Raw genomic sequence first — 20344 nt, 5'->3', positions numbered from 1 at the left:
CGTTTTTTTAATACTTCTTTTATTTTTCAAAATTAAGATAAAGAAAGTTTTTTTTTCAATCTAAAATGTACTCCCCTTCATTTTCTACAATGCTCTTCCATCTATCTGGTAGACTTGCAAGGCTCCTCTTCCAAAATTCATTTGTCCATGATGAAAAATACTCCTGTTCTGACCTCCTCTACAGAATTAATATTTTTTCCATTCAAATGATTTTGAAAACTGCGGAATAAATGATAATCATATGGGGCAATGTCTGGCGAATATGGTGGGTGGGGCATCATTTCCCATTCAAACTGCTCCAGCCTTTGGAATGTCATCTTTGCTGTAAGTGGCCAAGCATTATCCTGATGGAAGAACACCTTTTGTCTTGAAACGAAAGATGGTCATTTTTTTTTTCTAGTGCCACTCAAGCTGCTTGCAGTAGATCTCCTTTGTTATCATTTGGTTTGGGTTTAAAAGTTCAAAGTGGACTGAACCTTTCATATCCCACCAAACAGATAACAACACTTTACATGGGTAAAGACCTTTAGCCTGGGATGCCAGTATTTCTCCTTTCCCTACCCACTGTCTTTAGTGCTTGACATTTTTATAGAGAACCTATTTTTCGTCACCAGTCACTATTCGGTCAAAGAAATGTTCATTCGTGAGACGTGACAGCAAAGAGCACATATTCACTTTCTACACATGATTAGATTCAGAAAGTTTGCAAGGAACCCATCGATCCAATTTGCTGGCTTTTCTGATAGCATGCAGGTGTTGATGAATGGTTGAATGACCAAATGGAAGCTTCTCTGCTAGTTCCTCAACAGTTCTGATGAAATTTTGTTCCACCAGGGTTTGCAGGACATCCTTGTCAAGCTCTACAGATCTTCCAAGCTCATCTTCTAGGCTGTTGTTTCTGGTTTAGAATTTCTGGAACTACCGTTGACTCTGGCTTACACTTATTGTTCAATCCCCATCTACTGCATTAATATTCCTCGCACTTTCCGTTTCACTGTTGCCTTTATTGAATTCATAAAGGAAAATATGGCGAATATGTTCCTTCGTCACTTCCATTATAGCTTTGAAAAAATAATTGTTAAAATCAAACTGCACTCTTCAAAACTTGCACCATGAATAAGCACAAGGTAATATTACTACCTGCTATTATTGCAAGTTGATGCAGGTAGTTTATCCCGTCCTCCTCCAACTTTTTGTTCATGCAGTTAAAAAAACTGCATTATTTATGGGATGACCCCATGTATATATATATATATATATATATATATATATATATATATATATATATATATATATATATACTTATGTGTATGCATGTACATGTGTGTGTGTGTGTGTTTCATTTTTTTTTCCTCTTGTCATATCAAGCCAAAAGAAGGCCCCTGCCCAAGATACTGGATATTCCATTTCCCACAGCAATATCACTGGAGGTGCTTTGTTGCTTTTTTTCCAAATAAGCCAAATCTTGATGATGCAGATGGGTGGAACTTTGTTTATTGTGTGTGTGTGTGTGTGTGTGTGCCCCCTCTATATACATACACACACACACATATATATATATATATATATATATATATATATATATATATATATAATCATCGTCATCATTTAATGTCTGTTGTCCATGCTGGCACGGGTTGGAGGGTTTGATCAGGACTGCACCAGGTTCCAGTCTGATTTGGCATGGTTTCTACAGCTGGATTCCCTTCCTAACGCCAACCACTTTGCAGGGTTTGGTGCTTTTATGTGAAAATCCAAATGGTTCAAAGAGTTTGGTCCAGCACTCCAATCGTGTCTGCCAACTCACTTCCGTCACATGATTAGGTCAATAATAATTTCTTAGATTCGAAGGCTCCAAGATGATTACTGGCTATATTTTGCTGATGAATTCTAATAAGACTGAAACATGTCCAGAGTCATCACTATACTACCAAAGATGAGCTTTCTCTTGACTATGTTCTAGTTTTAATTGCAAAACCGAAGTTGTCACCCCTTGACCATAATTAGTTATTAATATATAATGACTGATTTCTCATTATAGGAATAATTTCAATTCATTAAAATTCATTGATTCATTACATTCAATATGTTAGAGCCCACTTCATTAAATACTGCACAGCTTTTAGTTGGCACATTGTTTTTTGCTACTCCAACATTTAATAATATTTTGCTCCATCAAGGCGGCAAACTGGCTGAAACGTTAGCACGCTGGGCAAAATGCTTAACGGCATTTCGTCTGTCTTTATGTTCTGAGTTCGAATTCCACTGAGGTTGACTTTGCCTTTCATCTTTTCGGGGTCGATAAATTAAGTACCTATTTCTTTACTACCCACAAGGGGCTAAACATAGAGGGGATAAACAAGGACAGACATAGGTATTAAGTCGATTACATCGACTCCAGTGCGTAACTGGTACTTAATTTATCGACCCTGAAAGGATGAAAGGCAAAGTCGACCTCGGCGGAATTTGAACTCACAACGTAAGGACAGACGAAATACGGCTACGCATTTCGCCCGGCGTGCTAACGTTTCTGCCAGCTCGCCAATGAATTAAGTACCAGTTGCATACTGGGGTTGATCTAATCGAATACCCCACCTCCTCCAAAATTTCGGGCCTTGTGCCTAGAGTAGAAAAGAATATTTTGTTCCATCAATAAATGAAATGCCTCAATTCATGACACTGGGAACATTGTATAAATCAGTTTTAAATCTACTGACATTTTGTTTCACAAGCTATCATTTCCTGTCACTTTCTATGTACACACCCTCTTGTTGCTATCTTTAATGTTGAAGACGAGACTGCGGTGTCATCATCATTATCATCATCATCATCATCATTGTTTAACATCCGTTTTCCATGCTGGCATGGGTGGGACAGTTCGACTGAGGACTGGCAGGCCAGGAAAAAGCTGCACCAGGCTCCAATCTGATTTGGCAAGGTTTCTACAGATGGATGCCCTTCCTAAAGCCAACCACTTCGAGAGTATAGTGGGTGCCTTTTACTTGCTACTAGCATGGGACCCAATCAGGTAGCACTGGCAATGATCATGCTTCGGTCTCACTCAAATGGTGCTTCTTATGTGCCACCAGCATGGGTGTCAGTCAGGTAGCACTGGTCAGGTGGCTACGCTCGAATGGTGCTTTTTACGTGCCACTCGCACAGGTGTCTTGTTTTTCTGAATCAACTCTTCCTCAATGTTTATCACCAAATTGCGTATGCTGCTATTTCTATTTCTTTACTACCCACATGGGGATAAACACAGAGGAGACAAACAAGGACAGACAGACAGATTAAGTCGATTATGTCAACCCCAGTGTGTAACTGGTACTTAATTTATTGACCCCGAAAGGATGAAAGGCAAAGTCGACCTCGGCGGAATTTGAACTCAGAACATAACGGCAGACGAAATACGGTTACGCATTTCGCCCGGCGTGCTAACGTTTCTGCCAGCTCGCCGCCTTTTCGATGATTGATATCATTAGCCCCTCGTGCTCTGCGCACACACACACACAGGTGCAGGCATGGCTGTGTGATAAGAAGTTTGCTTCCCAGCCTTGTGGTTTCAGGTTCAGTCCCACTGTGTGGCACCTTGGGTAAATGTTTTCTACTCTGGTTTTCGTCTGATCAAAGACTTGAGACTGGACTGGATTTGGTAAACTGAAACTGGAAGAAACCCGTTGTGTGTGTGCAATTTAGCCCCAAACCAGCAATAATCAAAGAGAGATTTGACCCCATTGAAGTGATGCTTCAGCACAGTTTTCAGCCCCTGGATACACTTATGTGGCTCTGGTGAAACTCCAGTGTTTCCATGGTTATCATGGCTGTGGATGTGTAAAATGCCAACATTCGATCCACGTCTTTTCATTTTTTTGTTAGTTTCCATTTTGTTTACCGATTCTGGTTCCTTTTTCCTTCTGTTTGCAGGTGCCCAGATGAAGAATGTCATCTTGGAAGGCAGCCATATGGCCAGCGTCAATTTACGGGTGGCAACATTGAAGAATGCAAATTTAAAGAACTGTGACCTACGGGGTGCTGTGCTGGCTGGTGCTGATCTTGAGGTAAAGCAGAATCAGTTTGCCAAAAGCCAGTTCTTTTGCTCACTTATCCACCCCCTCACTTGGGTGAAACTGGGTGATGGTGGTTTTATATTTAACAATCTACTCTGCATTGCAAGATTGGATATCAGGGTGTGTGTGTGTGTGAGTGTCTGTGTGTGTGTGTGAGTGTGTATGTGTGTGTGTATGTGAGTGTGTGTATGTGTGTGTGTGAGTGTGTGTATGTGTGTGTGTTAGGGGGGATGAGTGAGAGTGTAAGAGAGTGTGTGTGTGTGGAGGGGTGAGTGTCTGTGTGTGTAAATTGTGTGTGTGTGTAAATGTGTGTGTGTGAGTGTAAATGTGTGTGTGTGAGAGTGTAAGTGTGTGTGTGTGTGTGTAAATTGTGAGTTTGTGTGTAAATGTGTGTGTATGTGTGAGTGTCTGTGTGTGTAAATGTGTGTGTGTATGTGAGTGTAAGTGTGTGTGTGTAAAAGTATGTGTGTGTGTATGTGAGAGTGTAAGTGTGTGTGTGTGTGTGTGTGTGTGTGTGTGTGTGTGTGTGTGTGTGTGTGTGTGTGTGTGTGTGCGTGCGTGCATGTGTTTCCTCATTAGAAACTCTTAAGAGAAGTTGAGTTACTTTTGTTTCATGGTTCTGAACAAACCAGAGAAACATCTTCCTACAAATAGGGGACCAAATTTCAGGTCACAATTCCAGATGTTCTTCTCCCCAATTAAATATTCTGTTCAAAGACATTTTTTGCCCTTAAATTATAAGCGAAGAATTGATGAACCACATGGTCAGTCCCACCTCCACTCTGTGATCTCACTTCACACACACCTCTCTAATTACCCTCCTCTAAACTTTAATCGATGTGCAGGCATTTAAAAAGTTTGACTTATGTTCAAACATTCAAAAAAATAATTATGTAAAAAATATATAAAGTGTAAATAACAAAAATTTCATTTTCTCTTTTCAGAACTGTGACCTTTCAGGCTCCGATTTGCAGGATGCAAACCTGCGCGGAGCCAACCTGACTGGTGCCACATTCAAGTTAATGCTGAATGCACTTCATATGTCGCAGACGTTGCGCTGACACGTGCATGCCCCTTCTCTGGTGCCAGCTGGAGAAGGGGCGAGGGCTGCAGTGGTGCCGTCCGAACATGAAAATTAACGAGCAATGATTCTGTGTACAGAACAAACGAACAAGGACAGGAAACAAAGAATGGTGGAAAAAAAAGCCAGAATGTTCCGTCGAAATAGAACCAAAACACAAAAACCAAATGAAGGATTTAAATTATATTTAGACTGAAGAAGCATATCAACACAACTGTAACATTCCCTCAACTCTTATGTTTGATCCAAAACGTGTCCAATAAGCGGCACCAATCTTGCTCTTGGGCAACAATTGCTGTTTCTTCATTGTCTCTCCCTCAGCTTCCATTAGGACATGCCTTTCCTTTACCCACCGACCACTACCACTCAGGAGCCAGGATGTATCGACCCTTATTTTCTCATTATTATTGATTCCACATTTATCTTGGAGATGGAACGAGGGTGGGGATATAACATTAAAATAGCTGATCTATTTACACATTTTTATTTTATTTTAAATGTTTATTTTGGTTTCAGGTCTCACAAAATGTTTCACTTAACACAGAAAAGCAATAATTTCTGGCTGTTTTACAGAATTAAAGATTTCGTCTGATTCCTGCAATCTTTCAGCTACTCTCCTCAAGCTTCCAGCTGGTCCCTACAAAATTTCAGTTTGCCCCTATCTGCCAGCACTCATTTGATCCCTTCAGATATGTAGCTGGTCCTGTAATTTTTCAACCGGTCCCTGCAAATTTCCTGTAGATCCTTGTCGGTTTACGTTTGGGTTTTATGGGATTCCAACTGAACCCTGCTGTTGCTGCTACAGTTTGGTTCCATGATTTGGTTGACCTTTTGGACTTTTTTTTTTCAGCTGTAACACAATTTTCAGAAACACCCCCACACACTCACAAAACGCGTACATATATAGACAATGTCAAATATATTTACATGCAATGATGATGATGATGCAAACACACATATATATGTGGCACCATCTGAATGTGGCCGATGCCAGTGCCCCCTGACTGGCTCCTGTGCTGGTGGCACGTAAAAAGCACCATCCAAACGTGGCCGATGCCAGTGCCCTCTGACTGGCTCCTGTGCCGGTGGTATGTATAAAGCACCTACTACATTCTTGGAGTGGTTGGCGTTAGGAAGGGCTGAAGCTTGGTGCAGCGTCCTGGCTTTCCAGACCTCAGTCAAACAGTCCAACCCATGCCAGCATGGAAAGCGGACGTTAAACAATGATGACGACTATGATATATAGATATATCAGTGAGAGTGCGTGACCTAGTGGTTAGGCTATTGCACTCGCAGTCAACTGATCATGGGTTCAATTCCTAGACCGGGCGGTGTGTTGTGTTCTTGAGCAAAACACTTTATTTCATGTTGCTCTGCAGTCACTTTGGCACCTGATGCATGGCACACTGTGACACCTATTCAGGTACTGTTGATTTGATTGTGAGAGTAAGCTAATGTGTGGCACAAACATTTTGATCTCTTATAAACAAATAATTTGTGCAGGTCGTTCGGCAAAAGCTAAATGCTCATATTTCGTCCTTGACGGGAGAGTCCACCATGTATATATCATCATCATCATATTTATATATATATCCCTAACCTTAACCCTAAATACAACAATGATAATGATGATACGTATATACATACATATATATACACATCATTATCATCATCATCATTTAGCGTCCGATTTCTGATGATGATGATGATGATGTGTATATGTATGTATATACGTATCATCATCATCATTGTTGTATTTAGATATATTTGATATTGCCTATATATGTACGTGTTTTGTGTGTGTGTGTGTGTGTGTGTGTGTGTGTGTGTTTTCTGGAAGTTGTGTTACAAAGAAATAAGTGTTATTCCTTTATATACAAAGATGATTCTGTGACACACGGACACATGATAAAGAACAAAACAGGGATATATTTTCATGGTGGACTGCAAGTAAATGACTTCATTAGGGAAGCCATGGTTGATCACCAACACATAAACATACTCGGAGATTTGAGAAACACACACACACACACATTTCAGTTCGATCCAACAAATCCACTCAGGAGTCTTTGTTTAGCCCAGGGCTATAGTGGAAGATACCTGCACAATGTGCTGTGCACTGAAACAGAACCCAAGACCACTGCATTGCAAAGCAAGCTTCTTTACCACACACACAAACACACACACACACAAACACACACACACACACACAAACACACACACACACACACACACACAACACACAAACACACACACACACAACACACACACACACACACACACACACACAAACACACACAACACACACAAACACACACACACACAAACACACACACACACAACACACCACACACAAACACACACACACACACACACAAACACACAAACACACACACACCACAAACACACACACACACACCACACACACACACACACACACACACACACACACAAACACACAAACACACACACACACACACACACACACTGAGAGCTGTGATAATATTGGTAGGTTGTTATATAACAGAGGAGGTGGTGGTGATGGCTGCAAGGAGCCGGCCTTGGATTTTTGTGAACTAAAATTTAAAATATAAAAACAACTATTTATTTCATGTCTGTCCCTTAATGGCGGTGTTGTTGCCTCCAGCATCATTGAAATGATGGATTACCACCACCACAACCACAACCACCACAACCAGCACCACCACAACCAGCACCACCACAACCAGCACCACCACCATCACCACAACCAGCACCACCACCACCACTACCACCATCACTACAACCAGCACCACCACAACCACCAGCCCCACAATCAGCACCAGCACCACCACCGCCACCACCTGCAGCAGCAGCACCACCACAACCACCAGCCCTACAATCAGCACCACCACCACCACAACCAGCACCACCACCATCACCACAATCAGCACCACCACCACCACCAAACAAACAGCAAGTGTCACAAAAAAGAAATAAACAGCATCACCATCATCACCATCATCATCACCATCATCACCATCATCACCATCATCACCATCATCACCATCATCATCACCATCATCACCATCATCACCATCATCACCATCATCATTTTTCTCTCCTCTTTTCCCACATGTTTCTCTCCCCCATGTGAATATTAATATCTTCTCCCACTCTCTCTCTCTCTCTCTCTCTCCATTCAACATTATGAATATCAGTGTCACCATCACTGCCTCCTCCTCCTCCTCCTCCATCACCACCGCTGGTCTGAGGCTATAACAGAAGACACTTGCCCAAAGTGCCATGCAGTGGGACTGAACCTGGAACCATGTGGTTGGGAAGCAAAATTCTTACTACACAGCCACGACTTCACGTGTGTGTGTGTGTATTAGGTGCAAGCATGGATAGCTATGTGATTAAGAAGTTTTCTTTCCAACCCTGTATTTTCAGGTTCAGTCCCACTGTGTGGCACCTTGGGCAAGTCTCTTCTTCTCTACCCTGGGACCAATTGTCACATTTCAAGATGGTAAAGGGACAAATGCTTCTTTGGTCTTAATTGAAACATATTAATCAAAATATTATTTGTCTCCTCATTATTGATAACATGACCACATCTATTTGGAAAATTCTTCATTCTGTCGGGCATAAAGTTCTTCAGGTTTCAAAACAAAGAATCTTTTTTAATCTCCTCACAATTAATAAACTGTTTGGAGAGTATTGTAGTTTGCTTGAAGCATTGTGAATTGTTTGTAAAGAACAAAATGTTTTGAATGACACAACAATGCACTATAATACAAACAAGGGGCTATATTACTTTGATCACCTTGACTGACCATTCTGTCAGGCGTCCATTTGACACCGCTGGTCACAGCACGCTGTCCACTCCTCTAGATCGCACCTTTCTCATCCACGTGATCCCAATCGTCCTCCTGAAATTGTAACTCCACCGTCGTGGAGGCCTTCCGAGTGGTTATTTCTGCTTGCGCAGGTCCACCGATTATTGGTGAGCCAGGCGACGTGTCCAGCCCATCTAAACTTGCTGCGTGTATATTCTGCGAGGACATCCCTTACACCGGACTTCAGAGGTCATCAGAGAGAGAAGACAATGGGCTATATACCCATTGTAATTTAATCATCCATTGTCTGATATGATATCTTTATATATAAAAGTGAGGTTGTGTGCTGTCTGTCTCCTACGATTTAGATTCCTAACTACTCCCACATTTTGCGGTGCAGTTTAACCAAAACCGGGTATCTTATAGTCATGATTCATATCGAGCCCTTCTGGGTATTAGCGCGCGTCTACGATTTAAAAAAAAATTTACCATGAATTTTTCCCATTTTTAATGCATTTTTGGCATATATAAGGGAAGTAACTCTCTAAAAATTTATTAAATCTCAGAACGTAAAAAGCTACAGTAACACCCCCCCTTTGTGGTTAGCCATATTGAGATGGCTATTATACTTTACATCTCTAAAAATGCTTGTATAGTTATTTCCCTTACAAACCCAAGCAACGCCGGGTGATACTGCTAGTTTTGGAATAAAATTCCTTCTTCAGACAATGGATGACTAAATTACAACAGGTATATAGCCCATTGTCTGTATTATAGTGCATTGTTGTACCATTCAGCAATCAGAAATGTGACAAGACCATCTTTTTAATATTGTGTGTGTGTGTATTGGTTGAATTAGTCTCTTGCTACTTTGGGTTTCAAATGTTGGTACACAGGCTCTTCAGGCAAGTTACTATGTACCTGAAGATCCTGTGCACATACAGGTGAAAGAGGCTAACTTAACCAAAATAAAATATCAATCTTTACCATGGTATTGAGTACTCTTTTTTCTGACAGTTTGACACTAAACATACATATTATAGGTAGATGTGTGTAATATATGTATGTATAATATAAAACACACATAAATCTAGAGATAAATGAGAGGCCAAGCTACAGTAAATCTGAGAAAGGACAGGATTTACTTCAACTCAGAGTTAATTGCAAGGTCTGCTGTTTTCTTTATTTCTTTCTTTCTCTCATCTTGGCAGAAATCAAAATTATGAGATCAAAAACAAATTCAATAAAATATGTGAATATTTGGAAATTAATTCTTAACCCCTATCTTCTTATTTAATTCAACACTTCTATTTAAAACAGCTGAAACCAATGTTTGCAGGTTTATACATCAAACAATATTTTATGCATATAACATACAGATACATTAAATATGTGCAGGTTTAAGCATAAATGTAACTCTATTTAGCCAAGATAAACGTATCCAGTGTCTTATGGTTCTTTATTTTGAGGTTGATAGACTGTGGCAATGCTGGAGTACCGTCTCATAGGTTTAGTTGTTTGTTTTATGTCCATTATTCCATGCTGGCATGGGTTAGACAAATATTCTATTGAGGCATAGATTTACAGCTGGATGCTCTTCCTGTCACTAATCCTTACCTGTTTTTCAAGTAACAGATATTTTACTGAACATGTCTTCAAAGTAGAAAGCAGATGAACCATTTGTTGACATGATGATGATGAGGAGGAGGGATGTGACAACAATACAACTCATAGTGATATTCGTAGACCACCAATCTGAACGCACACACTGTGTTGCCCGTCTCCCAAATTCACTCCAGAAGGCATTGATCAGCCTGGGGCTGCAAATAGAAAATACAAGGCCAAGGTGCTGTGCATTAAGCACTGAACCTGAAAGCACACGTCTGGCAAGTTTTCTTAGCCTCACGTCCATCCCCTGACACTATTACAAACACTGATCTATGTTGGTTCTCAAAGTATAATTCAATTTATTAATTCCATCTTAGCTTTGTCGCTGTTTACTTCACATCGTCAATTCGATTGCTGCCAACTCAAATCCCTTAAGTTTTGTGGAGTTGTCGCCCCTGACATTAACAAGGTGCTTTTTTGTTTGTTTGTTTGTTTTTGACCTTCAATGTCTGTCCTTGGAAGAGGCTCTTTGAGATCAGTGACCCTCACCTTTAGCCCCCTCCCCTCTCTTCCTTTATCTTCTCTATCAGCAGTTTACAATATTCTGTTCTGAAAACATCCCTCTCCAAACACCGTAACTCTGCTGGATCTCAGGTGAGCTTTTCTTCTCCACCTTACTCACCTGGTTACAATTACTTCCAATCAAACATGGATGTGAGCACATGGTTCATGAGTTTGCTTCAAGCCACATGGTCCTGGGATCAATTCCACTGAACATGCACCTATAATGGTTTAGGAATGTTTGGAAGCTTGTGTGTGTATACATATATGCATGATCACATGATCAACCAAATCATCAGACATTACACATCACTGGTCACAATGCGCTTTGCATTGTTTTAACTATAAAATTACGTCATCCCACTGGTTAGGGCATGCAGGCCAACACTACCTCCTGATCAGATGGCTAGTCTACAGTAGGGTTACCTATTTACAGCTGAGTATATAGATATACTAGCAGATATACCCGGCGCTGCCCGTGTTACATGCAGTTGAACAATTAGACTTTTCTGTTATATTTTCTCTAATGAACTGGTCTACCTATGATTCGAATTTCATCACAATTGCAATTCCCCTCTTTACACACCCTAAAAAAATTCTAATCATGACACATGCATCCCATACTACTGATCTTTATGTGCAGATTCCAAAATTGCAATCTTACGGAACTTGTTAAAAGGATTTTGCTCCTGAAAAATAGAGGTCATGGAGCTCTAAAATGTGGGAGTTAAGGCACCTATTGGGGGCTTATCAACATAAAAAAAAAGCACTAGGCAGCATCTCATATTTTTGTTTGCCCATTTAGTTGTATCTATCTTTTTGTGTGCGTGTATATATATCTATATATATATATATATATATAGTGACGTATATTTGCCATTTGAATATGGCTAACCCCTAAGACACCTCCTCCAGCTGGCTATAGACACACTTTCTGTGCCCTATCAGTATTTGTGAAGGGAAGTCATCCTTCCCATCTTCAACTTATGATACACACGGACTCGAGTTTCAAGGTATTGACCTATCATCGGCGTGTGACAATCATAGTTGTCGACGGAAAGTCAGTTTCCAAACATTTCAGCTGTTTTCCTTATGCTAGCACCTGCCATACGAGCATCAACAATTTGACCTCTTTGAAAGTCCGGTAGATGTGCCATTTTAATGAATTTTAATTACCTTTTTCTGATATCTCAAAAGAAACAGCAACTTTAGCAAAACATATAAAGCAACACTAATAATAAATAAAAAAACATAAAAATAAATAAGCTTTCGACAGTTTTATAGATATTTCAAAATTATGATGCTATGATGCTAGGTGTTTCCACTATTTTGTTCAACTCCTGTGTATATCTATAGCAATTGCAGCTTCAAAGAAATTTGTTAGCCATTCAAGGAAAACAAAAAAAATGTTAGATTCACTTCAACATTTAATTTTCAAATACAATTGCAGCGTAGATGTTTGTAAGCCATTTAAGATCACACAAAAAATCATTAGATTCACTTCAACATTTAAATTTAATTTGTCAAAATATTTTCGTTTCTCTGAAACCAGAACCTCTTCACTGACAAAACTTTGTGCTGCATCTTTGTGCTGACAAAACTTTGTGCTGAATATTGAAATGAATCTAATGGCTTTTTGTGTGTTCTTTGATGGCTTACAATCATCTTCCATGCTGCAATTGTTGTTTTTTTCAGTACAATCTCAGATCAAGTCACTTGCTATGCATCTCTGTAATTTAATTTTCATTTGTGTCAGAATTTTCGTTGCTCAAATGGTATCACAGACGAACTTTATCCAGGTCAGACACCAGCTGACAGACCAGATTTCACTGACAGAGTATTTAATATGAAACTTAGGGATATCTTGCATAATATTTTGGAGAAGAATGTTTTGGGATAGGTTGCAGGGGTACATGAGGACTATAGAGTTCCAAAAGCGTGGACTAGCCCCTTGTCAAATATTGTTCATATTAAATAAAGATCCAGAACATTAGGATAAATCTGTTTGTGCAGAACTTCCAAAGGCCCAAATACAACCAATTCTGTTCCAACATGTCATGAAAAGCATGCTACATGGTCCATGTGGAAGAGATAAACCTAATGAAACATGTATGGTTGATGGGAAATGTAAAAAAAACATTTCTCTAGAGACTTTCAGGAAAATACATGACACAGTTATAATGGCTGTCCACTTTAGCGACATTGGAATAATGGTTTTACATTTACATTGGCTAATGTTACCATATGTCCTCATCTTTCGTAGTCAGATATGGAGGTCGTTGTAATGTAGGGATATGTGCATCTGTAAAATCAATTAAATATATTAGCAGATATATTCATAAAGGTCATTATCGGGTGACGGTCAATATCAGTGGACAAACCAATGCACAACAAACACACAAAGATGAAACTGAAAATTATATCACTGGCCACTGTGTATCCTCATCCGAGGCAGTCTGGAGGATTTTAGGGTTCAAATTACATGCGCAGGAGTGGCTGTGTGGTAAGTAGCTTGCTTACCAACCACATGGTTCCGGGTTCAGTCCCACTGCGTGGCACCTTGGCCAAGTGTCTTCTACTATAGCCTCGGGCCGACCAAAGCCTTGTGAGTGGATTTGGTAGACGGAAACTGAAAGAAGCCCGTCGTATATATGTATATATATATATGCGTGTGTGTGTTTGTGTGTCTGTGTTTGTTCCCCTAGCATTGCTTGACAACCGATGCTGGTGTGTTTATGTCCCCGTTACTTAGTGGTTCGGCAAAAGAGACCGATAGAATAAGTTCTGGGCTTACAAAAGAATAAGTCCAGGGGTCGAGTTGCTCGATTAAAGGCAGTGCTCCAGCATGGCCGCAGTCAAATGACTGAAACAAGTAAAAGAGTAAAAGAGAGGTTCATATCCTGCGATCTGACAGCTTACCCCAACAGCAATACATTTACTTTAACGATGATGATGATATTGAACATGTTATCCACACACATGGAAGCTCCACTCTCACTGAATGGATGCGAGTTAACCAGGAATCACCAGCAATCACTCATTTGCATGGACATTACACTTTATTGATTTCCCTGAATTTTACAAATGGAATAATAGTGAGAAAATGTGGCATCTCAGAAAAAATAATACATACTCAATTGGGCGTATCTATTTTGTTTCACCAAAAGAAGAAGAGCGATTCTATCTGAGAGATTTACTGTATCATATTCCCGGAGTTAATCATTTGAAGATATGAGGACTATTAATGGTGTAGTTTGCCATAGTTACAAAGAGGCTGCAAGGAAACTGGGTTTAGCACATGATGACCGTGAATGCTATTGGACCATGGAGTTTGCTAATATTTCAGCTATTCCTTTTCAGACGCGAAGACTTTTCTGCTCCATTATTAATTACTGCATTCTATATATATATTTACTCATTTACTCATTTTCTTGTTTCAGTCATTTGACTGTGGCCATGCTGGAGCACTGCCTTTAGTCGAGGAAATCGACCCCAGCACTTATTCTTTGTAAGCCTAGTACTTATTCTATCGGCCTCTTTTGCTGAACCGCTAAGTTACGGGGACGCAAACACACCAGCATCGGTTGTCAAGCGATGGGGGGAGGGGACAAACACAACGCATAAACACACACATATATATATACATATATACAACGGGCTTCTTTCAGTTATCATCTACCAAATCCACTCACAAGACTTTGGTCGGCCCGAGGCTATAGTAGAAGACACTTGCCCAAGGTGCCACGCAGTGGGACTGAACCTGGAACCGTGTGGTTCATAAGCAAGCTACTTACCACACAGCCACTCCTACGCTTATATATACGTATGTATATATATATATTACACAAATATATGATACAATATAAAATACGCTATCTTAAAGATAACGTGGTCACACTAGTATATATTATATTTGTGTGACACAAGCAAAATGCTAGGATTACAACCATATTCAACTTTTCCCTTTTTCTTCTTCATGCTCTTCTTCTTTATTTATTCTTCACTCTGATGAAGCTCCTTGTTTCAAATCGGTTTTATTACCAAATATGATTAATATTTTTACATATTTTGAATATCAATGGCAATACCATATAACATTGGAAGCAGAAACAGCTATTAGATGTATTGAATTAATAAATAATAATTGGTGTAAGTCAATTGTTGTTAATCAGTACTTCTCAATTTTCTGTTTTCTTCAAATTTTGATTCTTGATAAACACATGTTTATCTTTGTCTTTACCTGTAATTTATGAGCATATGTCTGCATATGTATGTCCATGGTTAAATATAGGTAATATACTGGTAGTGTAATGGATATTTCTATCCCTTAGATGGTTATTTTAACCTCTAACTCAACTGACCTATATATCATCATCATCATCACCATCGTTTAACGTCCGTTTTCCATGCTGGCATGGTTGAATGGTTTGACTGAGGTCTGGAAAGCCAGTGGCTGCACCAGGCTCCAATCTGATCTGGCAATGTTTCTACAGCTGGATGCTCTTCTTAACGCCAACCACTCTGAGAGTGTAGTGGGTGCTGTTTACATGCCACCGGCACAAGGAGCCACTCAGGTGGGCCTGGCATCGATCACATTCAGATGGTGCTTTTTATGTGCCACTGGTACAGGGCCAGTCAGGGGACACTGGCATTGGCCATGTTCGGATGGTGCTTTTTACGTGCCACTGGCACGAAGCCAGTCAGGGTGTTTGTGTGTGTGTCAGCATTGGTCTGTATTGGTGAAGGTTGTAAGCATAAGACAAATTGGTGCTTTTTTGAGTGAAGATCACTGAATTGCAAATGCTTCATTGTTGGTTCTCACTGTTGGAAATGCAGCAACTCAGTGATTGTCCCACTGGAAATCTGCCAGAAAATTTGCTGTTGTTTTATCACAAATCTCAATATAAACTGAATAAATAAGATCTCTTTTATGCAGATGAGACCTTTTATCAATCCTCAATTTACCTGTTACAAAATGAGGGACGTTCAGAGAGCTATTACCTTCATTTTTAACAAGAAGCCTCCCTCATAAAGAACTGGGCAGATTGTATGATGCTTGCGTACAAATAGAGATGCTACGTGATAGGGAAATGCAGACTGCGGATGCAGAGGACATGTGAAGGCTTGAAAGAAAGGAAGCAGGATGTACAATGTTAGTCAGCATGCACATGTGACAAAGTGCAAATGTAGCCCTGTCTATATCACTGTGCACCCTCCACCCATGACACACAAAGTCCACACAGAACTGAAGGGCAAACAGCTTTGTGACTAAGCTAGAATATAAAATGACAAAATGTACATGAATATATATATATATATATATTATATATATATATATATATATATATATATATATATATATAGATAGAGAGAGAGAGAGAGAGAGAGAGAGAGAGAGAAAATATAAACAAATGCTAAAAGAGGAGTGTAAAGATAAATAATATAAACCAATACATATCTATGCAAATGGATGACCGTTGACTTTTATGAGTTTGTTTGGCTTTTATTCTTCATCCTACAGGGTGTCCAAAAGTCACCTGACTCACAAAGCAAACTTGGAGTCGTCAAGTGATTTATATGTAACGAGTGTCACTGATTGATGTAATGCATCTGGTGATCTTTAGTCTGTTCTTTTATTCGTTTCACTCATTTGACTGTGGCCATGCTGGGGCACCGCCTTTAGTCGAGCGAATCAACTCCAGGATTTATTCTTTGTAAGCCCAGTAGCTTGGTCTTGGTGTTGCAGGCAGAGCAATTGGTGTCCTTCTCAATCATGCCACACACATAGAAATCCATGGGATTCCCTTTGGGTGAATTAGGGGGCCAGATATTGGGGCTGGTAAACTCATAGAAATTCTCCGACTGTCTCTTTTGACACTTTTTGGAACCATGGCGAGGAACCAAATCCTACTGCCACAAATATGGCCTTTCAGCAACAACCCTCTTTGGTCAGGGATTGGCCACCGTCTCCAGCAGCTTCAAGTAGCCGTCCGAATTGAGCCTGATGCCCCGTTTAAAGACGTGGGGGTTGAATTCTAGCGTGTGGACGCAGTCAGAACGCCTGCAGTGTCCCATCCTACTGGCAACCACTTCGTAGCCTCTGTTACAGATGTCCATTCTTTGTCTTACACCCTTTACAATGTTCACAGAGTATTGAGCAGCAGTCATGATGCTGGCGTTTTGATACCCGGCGCCAATCGTCATGACGCAAACAAACTCTTTCCCAGTATTCAGACGGCCTCCAGCTAACTCTTTCTAAACTAACCTTTATGCTCTCCAACACCGTCGACTGTTCACTAATATGCCAAGAGCCGTTCGTGAAAACAGGAGACATATAAAATCGTCAAAATCTAGCCGAACGCACTATACATACATACATACATACATACATACATACATACATACATACATACATACATACATACATACATACATACATACATACATACATACATACATACATACATACATACATACATACATACATACATACATGTATGTATGTATATATATATAAATATATATATATATGTATGTATGTATGTATATATATGTATGTACGTATATATATTTATATATGTATGTATGTACATATGTATTTATGTATGTATGTATGTATGTATGTATGTATGTATGAATGTATGTATGTATGTATGTATGTATGTATGTATGAATGTATGTATGTATATATGTATGAATGTATGTATATATATATATTTATATATGTATGTATGTATGTATATGTACGCGCGCGCGTGTGTGGTAACTGGCAGTAGTTGGGTTTGTATGTTTGCTATGTTGGTAATAATCCGAACGCGAAATGTCAACGTGCGTCTGACGTCATTATTTCCAAGATGAGAAAGGAAGTCCAGCAATAAGGTAAAAACGGCTGTGGGTCATAACCTTTTGGGGCACTCGCTTTCACACACATGCATATACACACACGCACACACACACACATGCACACATGCATATACACACATGCATATACACACATGCATAAACCCACACGTACATTTTTATACACACCTAATGAAGAACACACACGTTACATAACACATTCATACATGAACACACACAGACGTATGTGCATGCATGCGTGTGTGTGTTTGGTATATATCATTGTATAAGTTATATATATTTATACATACGTGTGTATTATGTATATATTATATAATAGAGAGTATCAATGTGTGAGTGTCTGTGTGCGCGCACTCGCGCTCGATAAACGCAATATAGTGGAATAGTTAAGAAATTCATGCCAGCTCCACGTGGTCGGAGAGTCGATACGAATGTTAAGCAATTTCCTTATCATCATCAACATGTGTGCGTATGTATATATATATGCATACATGTATATATATGTATGCATACATAATTTCGTGGATATATGTGCGTATAAGTATAGATATGTATATACACAGGCGCACACAAAACGCACTCGGATCTTTTCGGTTTGAACGGCAGTTTTTAACATAATTTCTAGGTAACTAAAAAATTTTAAACTTCGTATACTGGTAGAATGTGTTTATAAAGCATGTTTTTCTCTTGGTTTTATTGAGAAAATTCTATAGTTTGTAAGATATTTGTTGTTTTTTTCTTCAATTTCTGCAATTTCAACCAATCACTGACGTCTATTGAGGTAAAAACAGCATTCTGTGCCGTATGAATATGTCCCTCGTTTAAGAAACAGATTGGGTTTGTTTATATTTGTGAAGAAAAAAAGATACCCTTCCCCCCACCCCTAACCTTAACCCTAACCCTAAAACAGATTGAAATGCAATAGATCGATACTAGGGTCATAATTATGGGTGACAATTTCATATGACACCGCTAGAAAAAACTGTCGTTGAAACCGAAAAGATCCGCGTTTTCTTCATAACTTTCAAATAATATTTCAAAAATATTTTCAAACGGCAAATATTCCAAAGGGAAAGCTGATGATTGGAAATATGTGACTCGGAGTACTGAAAATAGGAGCCTTTTAGTCATGATGTATTAAAGAATATTCTACACTTCTACTGAGTCCCGTAATTTATCGCTTCTAAGACTTTTCCTTAGAACCAATAAGCATTATGAACTATTCGATCGCACAATGTTAAGATCAGTTACTCCTGCCAAGCCAGCATCACTTCAAATATTGCACGCTACTATAGATGCGAACACGCATAAACAGCCTTCAATTCACGCTCAAACCTGTAAACAATGTGATTGAAGATAGAAAAATTGTTGATGGGTGAGCGGTAACTCACTGGCTCTGAATTCGATAGAAAATCTATAGTTTATCGCTTAAAAATGAGAATATTGCAAAGCTAACCCCAAAAGTAAGACGATATTAACTCGGTTACCTTTAATATACTCGGTAGCGTTTTGTGGTTGCAAAACGGAATACCGTGTCCTTGCTAGTAATTAAAATTAGTTTTTTGTTGATCAAACTCGCCAAAAATGGAATAAAGCCGGATCCAGATAAAATTTCTGCTACTTCTTACTTCATAAACGCTTCTTGATTTTAATGAAGTCAGACGTCTCGCAGCATGGTACCTGGCCAAGTTTATCTCTCGCCTGTCTTTGGCGTAAGAACTGAGAATGTCTACAGAGAAATCAATTCCATGTTTTGTACCAAAATTACGTGAGGTTTCTTGTAATGAGCGATTTTGACATAATGAAGCATGCAACCATTTTAGTGAACGGAAGTCGTTCTACAAGCAGTAGACAATGCAATTGTATTAATGAGTTTCACTTATTGCAATCAACCGTTAGTGCCACACTTAAGATTAATTATAAGCAACAAATATTCGCCACCAAACTTTAACTAGAGAGAGTTGAATACTTTGAATTGGATATATCCCAAATTACATTTAAAGATCATAAGGTAACTTTTTTGTTTCTTCCACTCCCGTTAGACATAGTTGCTAATTATATTTCCGATGCGATAAAGTTTGTCAAGTTACGAATATGAATTTGTGGAAAAATAGTTCCATTATAACTAATTGACTTAACTAAAGAGATAATTTATGTAATTGTAAATTTGCACATAATAGATATAATAGAATTTTACCCTTCCATTTGTAAACCCCTTATTCTCAACTCTTTGGAATTTGGCGCAAATTTCACAGCTATTCGTAATTTTGAAAGAAATGTTATGTACGCCTGGACATTGTAACATATCACAAAGCTACAAAAACCACACAAGCGTATTATCTATTTAG

At 39.2% G+C, this 20344-nt stretch overlaps 1 protein-coding gene across 1 annotated transcript in view; it reads left to right on the top strand.

Moving 5' to 3' along the window:
• Positions 1-5624, top strand: part of LOC115219217 (BTB/POZ domain-containing protein KCTD9) — a 57718-nt gene extending 52094 nt beyond the window's left edge. The window contains exons 11-12 of the mRNA XM_029789351.2: positions 3925-4058; positions 5012-5624. Of these exons, the coding sequence (XP_029645211.1) occupies positions 3925-4058; positions 5012-5128 (251 nt within the window). The 3' untranslated portion in view covers positions 5129-5624. The remainder of the gene's footprint in view (positions 1-3924; positions 4059-5011) is intronic.
• The last annotated feature ends 14720 nt before the right edge of the window (positions 5625-20344 follow it).

The sequence above is a fragment of the Octopus sinensis genome, linkage group LG14 (genome assembly GCF_006345805.1).
Source record: "Octopus sinensis linkage group LG14, ASM634580v1, whole genome shotgun sequence".
Taxonomy (NCBI): Eukaryota; Metazoa; Mollusca; class Cephalopoda; order Octopoda; family Octopodidae; genus Octopus; species Octopus sinensis.
The sequence above is the reverse complement of the archived record's forward strand: the minus strand, read 5'-3'. Positions and strand labels throughout refer to the sequence as shown.